The 16,626-nt window shown below is 39.8% G+C and overlaps 3 protein-coding genes and 1 non-coding gene across 4 annotated transcripts; 3 read left to right on the forward strand and 1 right to left on the reverse strand.

Annotated features, from left to right (window-relative positions):
• Window positions 1-236: 236 nt before the first annotated feature.
• On the reverse strand, window positions 237-7,976 carry ncf1 (neutrophil cytosolic factor 1). Its single transcript, XM_041951595.1, has 11 exons — window positions 7,842-7,976; window positions 7,538-7,618; window positions 7,286-7,361; window positions 5,445-5,610; window positions 5,261-5,319; window positions 4,825-4,947; window positions 4,331-4,438; window positions 4,124-4,241; window positions 2,998-3,111; window positions 2,199-2,374; window positions 237-1,587 (listed from the first exon to the last, which is right to left on the reverse strand). The coding sequence occupies exons 1-11, from the start codon at window positions 7,911-7,913 to the stop codon at window positions 1,424-1,426; spliced, it is 1,257 nt and encodes a 418-aa protein (XP_041807529.1). The 5' UTR covers window positions 7,914-7,976; the 3' UTR covers window positions 237-1,423.
• A 2,677-nt stretch (window positions 7,977-10,653) lies between these two features.
• On the forward strand, window positions 10,654-10,726 carry trnav-cac. The gene has a single exon. It is a non-coding gene; the product is annotated as a tRNA-Val (tRNA).
• Window positions 10,727-11,678: 952 nt separating this feature from the next.
• Window positions 11,679-13,104, forward strand: LOC121616807 (histone H2B 1/2-like). Its single transcript, XM_041951615.1, has one exon. The coding sequence runs from the start codon at window positions 11,693-11,695 to the stop codon at window positions 12,065-12,067; it is 375 nt and encodes a 124-aa protein (XP_041807549.1). The 5' UTR covers window positions 11,679-11,692; the 3' UTR covers window positions 12,068-13,104.
• A 3,054-nt stretch (window positions 13,105-16,158) lies between these two features.
• Window positions 16,159-16,539, forward strand: LOC121616806 (histone H2A). The gene has a single exon (XM_041951614.1). The coding sequence runs from the start codon at window positions 16,159-16,161 to the stop codon at window positions 16,537-16,539; it is 381 nt and encodes a 126-aa protein (XP_041807548.1).
• Window positions 16,540-16,626: the final 87 nt, after the last annotated feature.

Raw genomic sequence — 16,626 nt, forward strand, 5'->3', positions numbered from 1 at the left:
CAAAACCTGGAAACCTTCACCTACTTTGCTGTCAAAGAACTGCTCTTCAGTCAGAATGACAGCAGCCTGATACAATGAGGAAAGTCAGAAGAACATACAGTAAGTGACAGATTTAATTTGAAAAGGCTCAGTTTGAAGTATATTAGTAAAAGGTTCGTTAATACAAAAGATATTTTGTAGTGAGTTTGGTGTTTGCATCACTGTTACAATTTGAGGAAACATGAAGCCTGCAGAAATAAAAGCTTACCATTTTGCTTTATTATTGTATACATAAGCAAATAAATAAAAGCAAAGCTACAGAATATAATAGAGATAGATCTAAATGCTTCCACACGTATGTTACAAACAGAAACAATATTCATTTTATCAAAAAAAATCTTTTAATAATGCTAAACAAAATAAATTCAGCTTTCACTAAGAAATACAGCTTTTACATCGTTTCTTTTTCTCGCAATGTAAATATGAACAGCAGCAGCCAATAGCGAAGTAGAGGTGAACACATCAAACCAAAGCCTGCTGAATGTAGGCAGCGCAGGATGTGACAATGGCAGCCAAACTGAGTCGAACACACACATGTCTTTGTTCTTACGTCGAGGCTGCGAACTCGCCGGGCAAAGTTCACTAAAGTTGAACATGAAGTTGAACGTAAAAGTGAAGCATTGAATGGAAGTGAATGAGAGGCGAATGTTTGCCAATGTTAATTTCACAAGTGTGTGACTGTGCCCTCATTCAGTTTCTATTTGTGTGGTTGTTGGTTATTCTTGACATGGCAACCAGATGGCACCAAAGGAAAGATATTTAAAAAACTCACACAGAGGGGCTGGTGATTTTTTTGTATCTGTCCTTTTGTCACCAAATCTCCAAATTTCTCTCAAAAGACCAAAACAGCAAGCACAAAAACTATTCTTATAACACCATCCTGTTGCCCCAAACTAGAGCACCAAATGTGGATTAAACCGCTGCTAAAAATGGCCCCCAACAAATGCAATATTTTCTCCTATTTGTTTGGTTGAAAACTACCTATAGAAGCTGTAATAATTGAACCTTAAAAATTGAAACTACATATGTGTGAGATTTATTACTTTAGTAGGACCCAATGGGCTTAGAGCTGAGAACCACATACAGGAAGTCAGAAAATATTGGGAGACGCTCTATCATGGTCTTTACACAGGAATTTTTGACAACAAAAAAAGAATGAAGTTATTCTTTACAGTCACAAACAATTAAAAAAATGGTTTCCACCTTTGTGTCAAAATTCCTTATTTATTTCCCTGTACATTCTAATTTCTATATATTTTTCTCAAATAACCACCTGCCTATCTCACTTTGGTTTGCTCTCATACTCGTATACAAATAGACGAAGAAAAGAAGCTCTCAAAGGCTATTTCATTGCAACTTCTAAGACGCACGGTGAATCTCCATTCTAGCAGGTGGCGCTGGGGCGTGACTTGTGGATGCTGACTTTCTTGCGGGTGTTGTCGCTACAGCGCTCCAGGATGAGCTCCGGGCTGGGCCGTGGAGGGATGACCGGAGCCTCCTTCTTCAGCTCGCTCTCAGAACTGGAGCTAGACTGGTCGGGAATGTTGTCTGGTGGATTCAAATAGCAAAAGCATGTGTGGTCAGACTGATTTTATTTTAACCTTGGTAACATGTCTATGTGGTGTTTTATATATATATATATATATGCTACAAGACAAATCATAAGCTAAATAAGCAATACCATGCCTGAGCATTTCCATGCTGGTAAGTTTACTTTTCTTGTGTTTTATCTGTTGACTTTGTCCAAACAAATCTGCAGCGTGCTGTTTAACGTTAGCCAGCCTTAGCCTGCTAAGCTACATGATGATTCATGTCAAGTGCTGATCTCCAGTATAATCTCTGAACAGTTAAGCTGCTGAAGAGGTTTGTTTGAGGTGTTTGATGAGCAGAGTCGAAGCTGCAGGTGAGTGTTGGAGGGGTGGGTGGAGATAAAGGCGGGGTCTGCTTAGATCTGCACAAACTAATTGAAGGGGAAGGTGCAGAGTTACATCTTTGATGCATGAAGGGCTTGTTTTCATGGAAAAACTGGTAAATATGTAATTTTGATCAACAGAAATGAGTTTTTTGCGGTTTAACCATTGCCTGGAGATAAATGTTAACTTGGCACAGGTGTGATAAACTGCCCTGGAAACGTGTCAGTGTGATCATGGTTTCAGTACCCTGGTTCTTCCTCTCCCTCAGCGGTGACTTTTCAGCATTCTTGGAGTTCCTGTGCGGCTCGGCGAGGCGGCCGCCCTTCTGCTGGAGGTATCGACGGCTGTTCCTGCGGTAGGCGTCCTGGCTGATCCTCTGCCGAGACTTGCTGTGGATGCTCTTCGCATTTCGGATGGTGGACCTGAGACCGAAAAAGAATGTGCACAGAGTTGTCCTGGTAAGTAGAGGTACTGAGTGTTGATCTCCAGCTTGTTTCAGTGCTTCTGAATCCCAGAATGTATTGAGTTTCAAAATATTAAGAGCAAGATTTAAAAATGAAAATGAATCATTGTTCCATCAGTTGCAAGTGTTTTTAATGTAGAGAGAAGCCCCAGCGTGAAAGCAACCTCCATTTCTGAAGAACAAATAAGTTAGATATGTTTGATTTTGTCAGTTTGTATTTTCTAAATAAGCTAGAACTCATGCGTTTGCATTAACAGTTGAACAGATGGCACATCAACAGGCTAACACGCAAACATTAAAATGCTAACATGCTGAATCTTACATGTGCACAAGCATGATAGCTGAGCTCATGTTAAGATTCTAAATAGTATGTGCTTACTGCTAGCATGATAAATGCTAACTGTGCAGGTTAGCATTTAAATATTAGACTGTTGATGATTCAGCTACATTCTGTCACATTCCTGAAACGTGCATGAGCTTTTCACATAAAAAAGAAAACAGACTTTTCAGTGACACATTGTATATTTTCAGCTGTTTAAAAATTCTTGATTTTACAGTCGTCCTGTGTGATCTTTGATGTACCTGCGAGGTGGTGGTTTCTGTCCCTGCACCTTTGTCCTCTCTGCTTCATATATCTCTTTCTTGCCGGCCTTGTGCAGGAACATGGAGGGGAAATGACCGGTCTCGTCTCCTTTCCTGAACAAAACAGCATTTTACGAGTCAAAATTAAGTATCCAGATTAACTGACAAGTACAATAGTATTCAAAGATAATATGAACTTAAGCTATGTGGCCGTACAGATGGCAGTGTCAGGCCTGGTTCAGGGTGAAATATCTTGACAAATATTCATGAATGAATGGTTGAGTTACTGGTGAGACTTTGACATTTCTCTTCCTCCTCAAACGCCACCAGCATGTCAAGACTTTCACTCGCCTACAACTTCAGTGCGTGGGTACCTTTAAAATTTCCTGTCAGCCGTAGGTGTCATCATGTCATTAGTTGTTAGGTGTAATGTGCATATGTATTGCATGTTTGGACATATACTTCATATCATATTTGTTTTAGGTGTAATTGAACCTACTCCGATCTCTTACTGCACTCAGGTTGTGTACTTGGATTAACACTACATGTTAACACGTGACATGTTAAGAGGATAACATGCTAACATTAAAATACGAACATGTTGACTGCCACATGTCCACAAGCATGATAACTGATCTCATGTTAAGATTTAAATGTTGCATGCTAATTATTAGCATGGGAACATGATAAATACTTACTGTACACATTTACATAATTACGTTTGGATGTTGATGATTCAGTTAATTTTTAATCAATGCGTCATTCATCCCTGCAATATTAACTGAAAGTTGCATCTTGCCTATAAGGCCATAAGCTGTGTGATTAATGAGCTAATATAAATGAGCAAAAATGTCTACAAAATGCAAAAAGTCATGAATCCGTTAGAAGCTCCTGAGGAAAAATCTGGCTCTTTAGCTGCTAAATGCTTCATCATGTTCACCAGATAGTGTCTAACTGTGTCTGTCTGCTGGTTGCTGCTGAGCAGGTAGTGTACAGTGGCTGAGGGGAGCTGCAGATTCAGCTGATCTACCAGAGATACTTTTCACGCTGTCACATTTTCATGTGATTCTGTTGCTTTAAAACTATAGATTATAACCTTTTCACCGTGTCTGTGTGTAGATCATACCTGATGACCCACCAGCCATCTAGGAGCTTGTGAATGACCTCGACGGTTTCACCAAGCTCCAGAGAGATCTCGTCCTCCTGCTCTGCCTTGTAGGCTTTGATGGTGACGTGCAGCTCACCTGCAGGGACACACAACACTGTAAAAAAAAAAAACGGGACAAGACCGACAAGCATTTGCGTAATTAAGAAAACAGTGTAAACAACTTGCCTTCGTAGTTTGGTTCAGGGTCCTCAGCCTCCTCGGGTCCATCCAGAGGCTCCAAGTAAGATGCAGGAATCCAGCCTCGTTTAGACTCACACTGGCAGAACCACCAACCTGAACACAACAGCAGGACCACAGCAGCTCAAAATCTGGTCTTATTCACTAAAGATAAAGGAATATTGTATTTAACTTTTCATATATGCTTTTCATATTGAGATACATTGAGTATCTTTATTCAGATGACACCTGCACATAGATTAAAAATTTAGGGTGTTGCTCAAGGAAACTTGAACCCCTAAAACCTCAAAACTAAAAAAAAAATACTGTTGGGGTGATCAGCATTTTAACGGTTGTTTTTTAAAATTTTGAGAAAAAATCCAGATGTTCAAGTACAACTGCAATTTATAACAAAATGTTTGCAGAACAGTTTGGGTAACGGTCGCCAAAAAAAGACTTTAGGTTGTAATAACTGTGATATTTGAATGTTTAACGCTTCTCACCGTTCGGATTTTTCTCCACAATCTCCACCTGGTCTCCGGTGTGCAGGTTGATCTCATGTTTGGACGTCTTGGTGAAGTCTGCGATCACTCTGTAGGTGTCCAATATGATGGGCCCAGAAATCTCTGAGAGGCAAAACACAACGATCTCCTTTAATTTCAGGAAACACCTGCAGCTTTTACAGGAAACTTATTCGAACAGATGAATGTAGTTTCCAAAACTCAAGTCAGGCCCTTCAGGTGCCAACACACTCCAATGTAAACCCATCTGTGACAACATGAGACGCTCAGAGCAAAGTGATGCAGGTTTTAAGATCCTCAGGTTATCAAATACAACAAACAAGCAAAGAATATACAAAGAAAAGTAATTTAGAAGCAAGAGTTCACAATCAAAGCTGTAATTTTAAGAATGTGGTGAATTTGGTGAAGAGGATCTTACCGGATGCGACGCCTCTGGCTAGCTCCCTGGACACCACAAACGTCTCATTTCTTTTCAGTCTGCAGAAGAAATCATAATTTTTCTTTTGTTCTTCATGCCAACTTTGCAGTGATATATATTCCAACTCAGTTCTACTATCTAATAAGTCAGCCGCAGTGGGAGCACAGGTGTGCGATGCACTCACGTGTTTGGAGCAGGTGGGTTCTCGTCCTCTGGTCGGACCTTGAAGAAGCCGGCCAGGTGTTTGCAGCGGGAAATGTGAGGCGGCAGGTTGATGAGCGAGTGGCAGTACTCCGCCAAAGTGCCCTGCCTGGTTTCTGTCGACTTCTGGCTGTCCAGCCACCGCGGCGCTGAGGGCACAAGCAACCACATCAGCTGGAGCAGTGGAGACCGGTCACAGGTGACAAAGATTCCCAGTGATGCCATTTTGAGATTTGAGGATTGATTACTAAATTGCTTGCACAGAGAAGTTTTTCTTCTTCATGAAGATTCCCGTGAAAAACGAGAGAAATGATGAAGATTTAAATTTAGTTAGATGTTTTTTCAGTTGAGTTTTGAAGACAATTAACTTTTTATTGTTTTCAAATTGTTCCAGACAAAGTGGCCTCTCTATAATTAATGGCGTATATTAACGGGTATGACGGCATAGTAAATGAAAGTCCTTTAAAGTCCTGGAAGAATTTGAATAAAGGTTTGAGAATGAATTAAAACTGTCAAAAATGGCTTTGAGTTACAAACAAATGCGAAAATAGAATGAAAGCTGAAGTAATTTCCTAAACAACAGGCGAATAAGTCAGAGCTGCTTGAAGTGGTTCCTGTTTTCATGAACTTCTTCTGAATTAAAGTATCCTGTTAAGGTAAGAATGCAATATTATCACACTACAATCATTAAATATTTTTAAACCTGTTTGCTACACTGTGATTTGCAGAGTTTTTTAATTTTATGGTCAGAAAATATCTCGTGGTAGATGATGACATGCATCCACTAACTTGTAAACTAAACTTTTGTGTATTGTATCATATCATATGCGACTTTGAAGAGGTGGAAATTTCCAGACCTGCGTCCGGAGGCTGCTGTTGCATCAGGATTTGAGGTTTGTCTTTGCTTCTCTTTCTCTTCTTTGTAAGAGGTTTTGTTTTGTAATTAAGGTTTCACAAGGGGAATGTGTTGCAGTTCTGTTTTCATGAAAAACCCTGAACAGGAACAGGAGCATAAATTTGTTTCTGGTAAAACACACAAACCTGCTCAGTGTTAAAAGTTTATGACACCTGGCTCTAATTATAAAATCGAAAGCAGGAAGTCGCGTCAAGCTGCAGTTTCTCGGACACCAGAATGACGAAACCATAGAATAGCCTCGGTGACTGGTTTCACTTCTTGTTGATCTTGAATACTGTCATTCTGTTAAAAAGCTGCGGGAGGAGTTCATGTTCAGTGTTATCTTTGCTCTGCGTCAGCACAGAGGATTAGTTCTGCATAATAAGAAATGTGCTAATGTTTTCTTTATGAGAGTGAGATGAGAAGATGGATATCAGTCTCTCGCCTTGAGCTGTGTCCTTGTTCTGCTTTTCTTGTCTTGCCTTGTTTTTGTTGTTGTTAATTGAGCTTTCACTGCTGCCCACAGCTGCCAAAGCTCTTCGCAAATTTCGCCATTGATTTCAACATCGTTGCAGTTCGCTCAGTGGCTTCAACAGGTTAAAAAAAGGGAAGTGGATTCGCCCCCATGCGTTTGATAACCACAGGTGCTTCCTGAAAGAGCATCACTGCACGCAGGGTTAAAAGTAAGTTTCCCCTCATCTTTAAAGTGCTGCATCTACTTTATACTTCATCAAATGATAGTGGCACTTGTGCTAGTGACTAGCTAACTATAGAGAATGTCATCCTCAAAAAAACAAAATGCAGAAATGAGAGTTGAGGGGGCCAGATGGCAGGAAGATGAGTGGAGACAGAATGTGGCACAATCTGTAGTTTTTTTTACATACGAACAGTGTATATAAAGTATAAAGTAAATTCATGTTTTTTTTAACCTGGTAATGAAGGGATGATCCTGTCCTTCTTCTCTATTTGTCCAGACTCGATGGGAAACATCTCCTTCAGCGATTTCTGTCACCGAAACACAAAACATTTCTGAACCCAGATTCAAAAACTGCATTTCTGTCTGCTCGACCTCAGACCTTTGGTTCATTTCATTCGTAGAAGGTTGATTTTGTATCAGAGCAGATGTTTTTTTACCCACTGAGCTACACAGAGGTTTAATATTGCAGTGTACAGGAACCTACATGGAAGGTGTGGATCTCAGGATACGTCCTGTAGATCAGCTTTTCCGAGAGGTCGCTCCATTTCACCATCAGCATGTACACCTGCACAAACAGACGGTACAACGTATTATATTCTGCTTAAACACCAAAATCTATCATTTGTAATGACTGGATTCTTGATTCGAGCTTCTCTGTTTGCATTCTGAACTTTGGCTGAGTCCTGCCAGTGATTTTAAAGAAAAGTCTCTAAATTTACAGATTTAGAGAGGATCTGAAGCCTCTTTAGCAGGATTTGGGTTTATAGAGTAAATGCTTTTAGCCTTACGTAGTGCTGACTCGGGAAGAGACGTTTCTCGAAGCCCAACAGCTCCACGTGCCTGACGTAGGTCCCCTCCATGCTGAGATACACCGAACTGATGAAGTCCAACTGAGATAAAACACAACAGACACAAGGCTTATAAACTCTCTCTCTCTCTCTCTCTCTCTTTCTCGCTCTCTCAGTGTGTGTGTGTGTGTGTGTGTACAGCAGATCATCAATATACCACAAGAGTAAGTTCCTCATTCTCTGTCTTTGACAGTCATATAACTTCATCATGGAGAAAATGAAACTATGAACTACGGCTTTCCCTTGTATAATAATAATAATAATAATAATTTTGTAATAATTTCATTAATGATTACATTGGAATTGAATAATAATAATTATACAGGCCAGCAGATAAAGTCGTAGTACAGTATTTCCCTCTGCAGGACTTAACTAATGGTTCTCAATTAATCAGCTGTTTGGTCTACAACATGTTTGAGAATAGCGAAGGAACAGAGAAGGGTGTGGTCACTGGTCACTTCAGTCCTGTAAATATTCTCTGGGTCTTTTATTCACGTGAAACCTGCATGACAGACAAATTCATGCCTGCCTTTCTTGTTTCAGTACAGCTTTCAGTCGTCAAATGAAATCACTGTGTTTGGAAATGGAGAAGTCATTAATTTAGCAACGTGCCGCCACCTTGTTTAGATCAATATCACACTGCTATACTAAAATCACTTTCATATTCTTCTGTACACGCAGTCGAAGTCCTGAGAGGACGAACCTGACTGACTGTGACAATCCAGCGATTTTTCATGACATTTCCTGTAGTTTTTAGCCAAATACTCACAAAACTAATCACATTTCCATAACCGTCAGCTGAGCTTTGTGTTTGGTGTTTATTTTTAGCAAATGTTAGCGTGCTAACATGGTAGTCAGTAAGTCATCTATAGGTGCTGTGCCTTCGTCATTCTTGTGGATGATATGCTGTGTAGATTTACAGAGTTATGTTACCTGCACTGACGTTATTACACAGCTTTGTTTAATGACATTACTAAAGTACAGCTCAGCAAGTTTGCATGTGTAACATCTTCCCTCAGAGAATAAAACAAAAATAATCAGTGACAGGTTGGTCCAAAATTCTGAACACAACCAATCCAGAGCAGGTAAGGTGTGCAGCACGAGTTACCATGGTGATCTAGTCAGGTTAAAGAAGAGCCACTCTCGTGACACTGAAAACTCAACATAACCTGGTAACTCATTGCTTGGTTGCTTCAGTGTACACCTCTGGCTCTGTAAATGGAAAACAAAGTGGCTCATACCAAGCCACGCAGCACTATTCCAACCAGCGCAAAGGACAAGAGGAAGGCTAACATGAGGGATGGTGACAGCACCAATCTTTCTCTCTCTGAAGTGAGTTACAATAAGTTTTAAAATTAAAACCTCATTTGTTTAAATATTATACTTGTGCATTTTGAGTATTTGTATTTATTTTTCTTCTGGTGTGACCACTGTTCTGTGCAGGTAATATGTGTTTTTGTGAATGTCAAGGTGTTTTGTCCATATTATAGAAGTTTTTTTTTTTTTTTTCTTTCTCATTAATCGCCTCATGACTCCTGAAAATTATCTGGTGACCCTTTGGAGGGTCCACTGGATTAATTGCTAACTTTATATGAAGTAGTTCAAACTAGCTCCACCTGGGGCAGCTACAACACCAACTTCACTTCCAGCTTTATCAACAGCAGTGATGGTAGAGATAAGAGTAATTGCATCTTTAACCGACTCAAAAACAGTAAACTGTTAAATTCAAAGAAACCCTGCAATTGAAGAATTTCCCTGTCAGTCCAAAAAGAGAATCAACATGTTGATTTCTTCCTGTGTCTTCACACTGTCTCCGTCCTTCCATGCGCAAAAACACATCGTTTATTTCCGTGGCAACTGCTCCATTGTGTCACTCGTGTGGGCTTTCAGAGGGGCTTTCGGCCTTGACTTGTGATTTCCAAAACTTTTGCAACAGGCAAAGAGGAACAAAAACAATGTGAAAAGAGGGCTCACAAACAAACCCACATGGGCAGACTTCCTCTATTGTAGCCACTGAGAAAAAAAAGTCGACAAGGCTTAATATTTGAGTTTGCATTTACGTTTGGTTTTGTTCTGATGAAATCTTAGTTTGTCACAAGTGTTGATAACAAACAGATGAGACTTTTGTTTTAGAAATATTGGATGAGTATGTGATCCAGAAATAATCTGATAAACAAAGAGATCAAATCATGGTGTTTTGTAGTGAAGGTGTTTATATTTGGAGAAAGCAGATGATTTCCTTCACATGAGACATTCAGAGTCACATTACTGTCACTGAGGAGCATCTGATGACTCACAACACTTATCACTACGTTATACTACACGTTAGTCGTGTGTGTTTGCAGTATTACAATGTCTTGTTTTTCAACCTGAATCTCTGTTTTTATGTGAAATCTTAATCCATAAAGTAACTAGTAGTAAATGCAGTGGAGGAGAAGTTCAAACTGTTGTAGTGAAGTATAAATCAAATAGAAATACTCAGTTAGGTACCAGTACCTCAAAATTGTAGTGACTTACAGTACTCGAGTAAATGGAGTAGTAGTGCGCTAAGCTAGCATAGAGAGTGCTTTTGTCAGCTCACAACAGATCAGCGGAGAAAGAAAAAATGTCGATAGGAGAGAAAACAATTCAAAATATACGAGGTCCTGTTAATATGTGAAGCATGGATGTCGATGACGATTAAACACATTCTCCAGTAGATATTGTACACATACTGCTTTATTATCATGATACCTTGACTACCTGTACATCGGTTTCCGTAGTGTAGTGGTTATCACGTTCGCCTCACACGCGAAAGGTCCCCGGTTCGAAACCGGGCGGAAACATGCTTTCTTTTTTTCCTGCATGTATGAAAAGGTCTATTCTGTTCTTTAAAGTTAAATAATACTTGTGATTTCCAGGTTGATTGATATTAACAGAGGTATGTCATATGTTGGTGAGCACAGTAAAAGAATGATATTGCTCTTATACTTCCAATATATCTCACATAAATATCATTCTAATTAAGATGAATGAAAATGACATAGTCTCTGTCTTATAAATAGTATTCTTGTATAAACACCAAAATGTTATGTAATTATTTCGGTGTCTGTTGTCGGAAAGTCTCCCACCGAGTCAGCGGCTCCACCTCCTTCTAAAAGTAAATGGTTGGTGAACACCAGTCTGTAACAATGTGTTGTATTTATCATTTGTCTTGAAAATCTTTTTGTTAAATTAACTGTTGTATTATAGAAGTTTATCATTTGTCTTGAAAATCTTTTTGTTAAATTAACTAGTAACTATATACTATAGCTGTTAAGTGTAGTGGAGTAAAGCACAACGTGGAATGACATGAAAATACTAAGTAAGGTACCACAAAACTGTACTCAAGTACAGTAGTTGAGTAAATGTAATTAGATATACAATTACATTTACAACGGTAAAATCCTGCTTTTAAATCAATGTATGAGTCACAATAATCTAAAGACAGATATTATTGTATATTTTCCTGGTTATACTTACATACTTAAGTTACGTTTTCATTGCAACATGACGAAACATTTTTTGAACGACTGATGGGAACGCCTTTCAGAACTGCTCAGATCGGTTGGTGTTCCTCGTTTGACCTTTAGAACATCGACTTCTCAAAGAGGAATGTTTAACACATGCTTGTAATGCGCATGCTCAGTCTCGCTCAGCGGATAACCAATCATCTGCGAGCAACAGCTTGGCTCATTTGCATGAGCGTGATATATAAGAATCGCTCGGCGTTCAACACAGCATCAGTTCAAAAGAATCTAAAGAAAGCGATCATGCCTGAACCACAGAAAGCAGCGAAGAAGGGCTCTAAGAAAGCCGTCTCAAAGAGCGTCAGCAAGCCCGGCAGCAGGAAGAAGAGGAGACCCAGGAAGGAGAGCTATGCCATCTACGTCTACAAGGTCCTGAAGCAGGTCCACCCCGATACCGGCATCTCCTCCAAGGCCATGGGTATCATGAACTCCTTTGTGGGCGACATCTTCGAGCGCATCGCCGGTGAGGCCTCTCGTCTGGCTCACTACAACAAGCGCTCCACCATCACCTCCAGGGAGATCCAAACCGCCGTCCGCCTGCTACTCCCTGGTGAGCTGGCTAAGCACGCTGTGTCTGAGGGCACCAAGGCCGTCACCAAGTACACCAGCTCCAAGTAAACTGACCGCCGAGCAAACCACACAAAGGTCCTTTTCAGGACCACCCACCTCTAAACTAAGAGCGTTGTTTCTATTCTATATCATCATGACTCAGGAATTAGGACTAGAATAGAGATGTGGCTACAATGAGTTTAAACACGATCAGATTAATATTTTAAGAGGTAAAGCAATGTCGAACTACCTGGTAAGTATTTACCAAGCTATGTCTGGGTATATTCATTTTCTGCAGTCTTTCTGTTTCCCTACATTTGTGTAAACTGACTGCTTTTACCATTACATTAAGAAATGTAAACTTTAAAGTCATGTCAAGCGTAACAAATTTTGAACACAATCAATCCCAATTATTTATAATATCTCTATAGGTTAAAAACCTAACCTTAATGAATGAATTTGGTCAAAGAGTGAGAGGTGTTGCATGAAAATATTATCATATATTCTCATTCCTCATTTTCTTAATCATGGAGAAAATGAAACTATGAACTACTGTTGCTTTCCCTTGTATAATTCCAGTAAGGTATGGATGACAACATTGGAATTGAGTGATAGCAGTAGCAGTCAGGATTATACAGGTCAGCAGATAGTCATAGTGCAGGACTGATTTAATGATTCTGATCAATCACTGCTGTGGTCTACAACATGTCTGGGATAGCAAAGGATTGTGGTCATTTCAGTCCTGTAAATATTCTCTGGGACTTTTATTTACATGAAACTCGCATAACAAATTCATGCATGTTACTTGTTGAAAATGCATATGTTTAAACAATGAATTGCTTGCAGTATTTACTTCAACCGTACCTGATGCTGATTGCTGAATGTCACCAACATACAAGCAACAGACTGCTACACACTGTTCAAATAACTTCATTGTATGACTGCTCATAATATATAAATACACAACCACTGATCTGTCTTTATCTCCTTAGAACACAAAGTGCAACAGGTTCAGAGAGTTACCACAAATGGAAACCAATATTTATTCCACCTCCCACTACACATTCTTATCACATTCAACAAGACCCACTGTCATTATTTAAACATTTGTGATCATTAATTGCAATCATATGTTATATATATATATATATGCAAATACTATGCTATGCATACTATGCAAATAACGTATAAAGCAAAGAATAACTTACTGCCAGGTAATGTTCAGAAACGGTTTTGTGATAGAGAGGGATGTTATAAATTAAGGGGTGAGTTAAATTTTAAGATTCTTAAAGTGCGCACTACATTGAAAAGTTTTTGTGTTACGATCTGTGGAGTAAAACTAAAAGTGTGTGCAGAGATAACAAATATCTAACATAAGTCAAAAAGGAAAAAGAAAAAAGGTATAAAGAATTGATTCTTGCGTGATATAGTAAAGACTAATAGGTATTTGGGTGTGTGTTGTAAATCACAACCCTTTTTCTTTACATAATGTAACTGTCAATGCCTGCATACTGTGCACGTTATTTATCAGTAATTGCTGAATATGTGCATCATGTATAGGTTGAGGATGAATCCGGATGTTTCAGTCATGAGTTTTTTGATAAAAATGTAATAGTACTTAAGGGGTAGGGTTTAATAAGTTTACACTTCTTCCTACTCCCTTTGGCTCATGTAATCTGAGATCAACAAGAATTGAAGAGGGTGACACCTCTTTTTCTTCTTTATTTTTATTATTATCACTTTTTGTCTGTTTGCTTTGTTATTTTTATTACATGTTCCAAAAAAAAGGAATCAATATAAAAATACACATCATACAGTAACATGATGGCATGACGTTTCTTTATTGAATAGGATAAATCAAAGCAAGTAATCCATCAGTTCCTTTCAAAAGTGAAGTCACACAGAGCTCTACAAGATAGAAAGCACAGAATCAAAGCATATTATTCATCACAAGAATAAATACACATTCTCAAAGGTCTGTATATAAAACACCCTGCATGTCTGCACACTGGAATAAATGCAGGACAAATGTCAGGCCTGTACACACAGTACACAGCACAATAGGCCAAATGAATAGCTATCTGCTATTGCAGGCCATATTCAACTTAAATGTACAGAATGCATTTTAACTTAAATAATTTAAAACATATTGGTCTCTGATCAGCCGACCACTGTCGTCATCTGAGGGCACTCTGGGGGCCCTCTCCTTCCTCAGACAGGCCACATTATGGAGGACAGCACAAGCCACAGTAATATCGCATGTTCTGTCTGGACTGACCCTCAGATGGTGCAGACATTGGAAGCGTGCCCTTTGTCCCCCAGCAGCGTGCCAGGCCACTTTACCTGATGTAAAGTGGCCTGGCTTTGCTGATCAGGTAGTCAGCATTGCAGACCATCTGAAATTATAAGATGTAGACTATTAAACCAATCAATGCACATCACAAGCAATGTACAGTGTTCATTAATGTCATAAAGTCATGTTCACCTGAACATTAATGCTGTGAAAGGATTTCCTGTTCACAAAATTTCCCTCATGGGCACCTGAGGGGTTAGGTCAGCTAATGGTGACCCACCACCCGTGCCTTGCTTGTGGTTTTTTTGTTTTTTTTTATAAGTACAGACAATATGTGAGCAGGCACGCATACAGAGTATGTACATGCATAATATTTGTCAGGGCACTTACCGTTCTGCAGGATGTTCTTGTACTTTATCTTGACTTGCTGCCAAGTTTGTTTGGGCCCAATCATGTTTAATCTGAAAATAATAAATTAAACAAAAAAAATGAACAAAGGACACACACACATAATGAATGAAACAACAGAGGAGCATGAGGAGCAAATACGGAGCTGCATTTACATGATTTTACTCACATCTGCAGTCAGTTTCACTGGTAGTTCCAGATGTTTCATCATCAGAATACAACTACGTTTTTGGGGATGTTAACCCATAAGAACCCACGGTGACACAGGTGTCACACGTCCAAATTTTCCGAAAACATTAAATAATCCGAGTTCTCAACGCCCAATGTGACACATCATTTGAGATCTTGGACAGTAGGGGGTGGTGTTTTGAAAATGTCAGAAATGTGTATGTGGTCTATTTAGTCTGTCTTATGTCCCCCATAATTTTCCTAAAAGCAGAAATGGGTCCGGGTTCGTATGGGTTAACAAACTATTTGGATTGTAATTGTGATGGTTTCAGTGGAGTAGTGAGTGTGTGTTTGCGCAATACTTACGCGTTCAGGCGATCTGCAATGATTAGCCACGCTTTCTCTCTTTGTTTTACGGCAGTGGCGGTGTTTCCTTGTTTTTAAATTTGGTCTTTCACCTCATCATATGCGTCCATAATTATCTCCAGCTCCAACGGAGAGAAGTAAGCTGCACGAGATGCCATGGTGAATCAGTGAATCTGTGATTGATTGCGGGCCCTATTTGAGGAGCAGTGTGCTGCAACTTATCTAGGATTTGTTTCACCTGGCATGATAAATCCATGTCTACTTATCCTGGCCTGGCGTTTGTGCAACCAATTAAGCCTGAACTCTGTTGTTTTGGATTGGGTTGAGCCAGGCTCAATAATTTATCCTGGATGTCTAAATCCTACTTTTGTGCAACAGGCCCCTGGAAGTTTAGGATTCAAGGAACATGTCACACTATATATATATGTATATATATATATATCACATGTATGATAAATATTAATAAACTAACTGCTGGCAATAAACAGCTTGCATTCATGTGGCGCTTTCATATACAAATGATGCCTCATAATCAACTAAGACCATGTTTGCTAGGAGCTAAGAAGTACATATGTAGGGTGGTGGAAAAGATGCACAAGTAAACACATGAAATATCCTTTAAATACGAACCAATTACTGAGGCCGGTGGGTGCTTATGGGCTGTCCAGTGAGATGGCACAAACGCCTCTTTCGTGCATCAGAAGCACTTTATACTTTTATAATACAATATTTATTCACTCTGATTTCTTTTTGAGTTGTCCTCTTTTATTTTGAAAATCCCGTACAGCGCAATGCGGAAGCATTGTAGACAGTGTAATAGCTGATTGGGTGATCATAGTTCGCGTTCACTCTGTCCAATGAGCGAGGAGCTTCATCGCTATAAATACATAGATTCCGTTCTTAGAGATCACAAACTCTTACAAAAATGTCTGGACGCGGCAAAGGAGGAAAAACGAGAGCAAAGGCAAAGAGCCGGTCTTCCCGGGCTGGGCTTCAGTTCCCTGTCGGTCGCGTCCACAGGCTGCTGAGGAAGGGCAACTACGCTCAGCGCGTCGGTGCCGGAGCTCCGGTCTACCTGGCGGCGGTGCTCGAGTACCTGACTGCTGAGATCCTGGAGCTGGCAGGAAACGCTGCCCGCGACAACAAGAAGACCAGAATCATCCCCCGTCACCTCCAGCTGGCTATCCGCAACGACGAGGAGCTTAACAAGCTGTTGGGCGGAGTGACCATCGCTCAGGGCGGCGTGCTGCCCAACATCCAGGCGGTGCTGCTGCCGAAGAAGACCGACAAGGTTGCCAAGAAGTAAAACCCCGGTCGACAATAAACAAAACGGCTCTTTTAAGAGCCACACACTCACTCTGAAAGCGCGACATTTCTTTCATATATACATATA

Source organism: Chelmon rostratus, chromosome 14 (genome assembly GCF_017976325.1).
Source record: "Chelmon rostratus isolate fCheRos1 chromosome 14, fCheRos1.pri, whole genome shotgun sequence".
Classification (NCBI taxonomy): domain Eukaryota; kingdom Metazoa; phylum Chordata; class Actinopteri; order Chaetodontiformes; family Chaetodontidae; genus Chelmon; species Chelmon rostratus.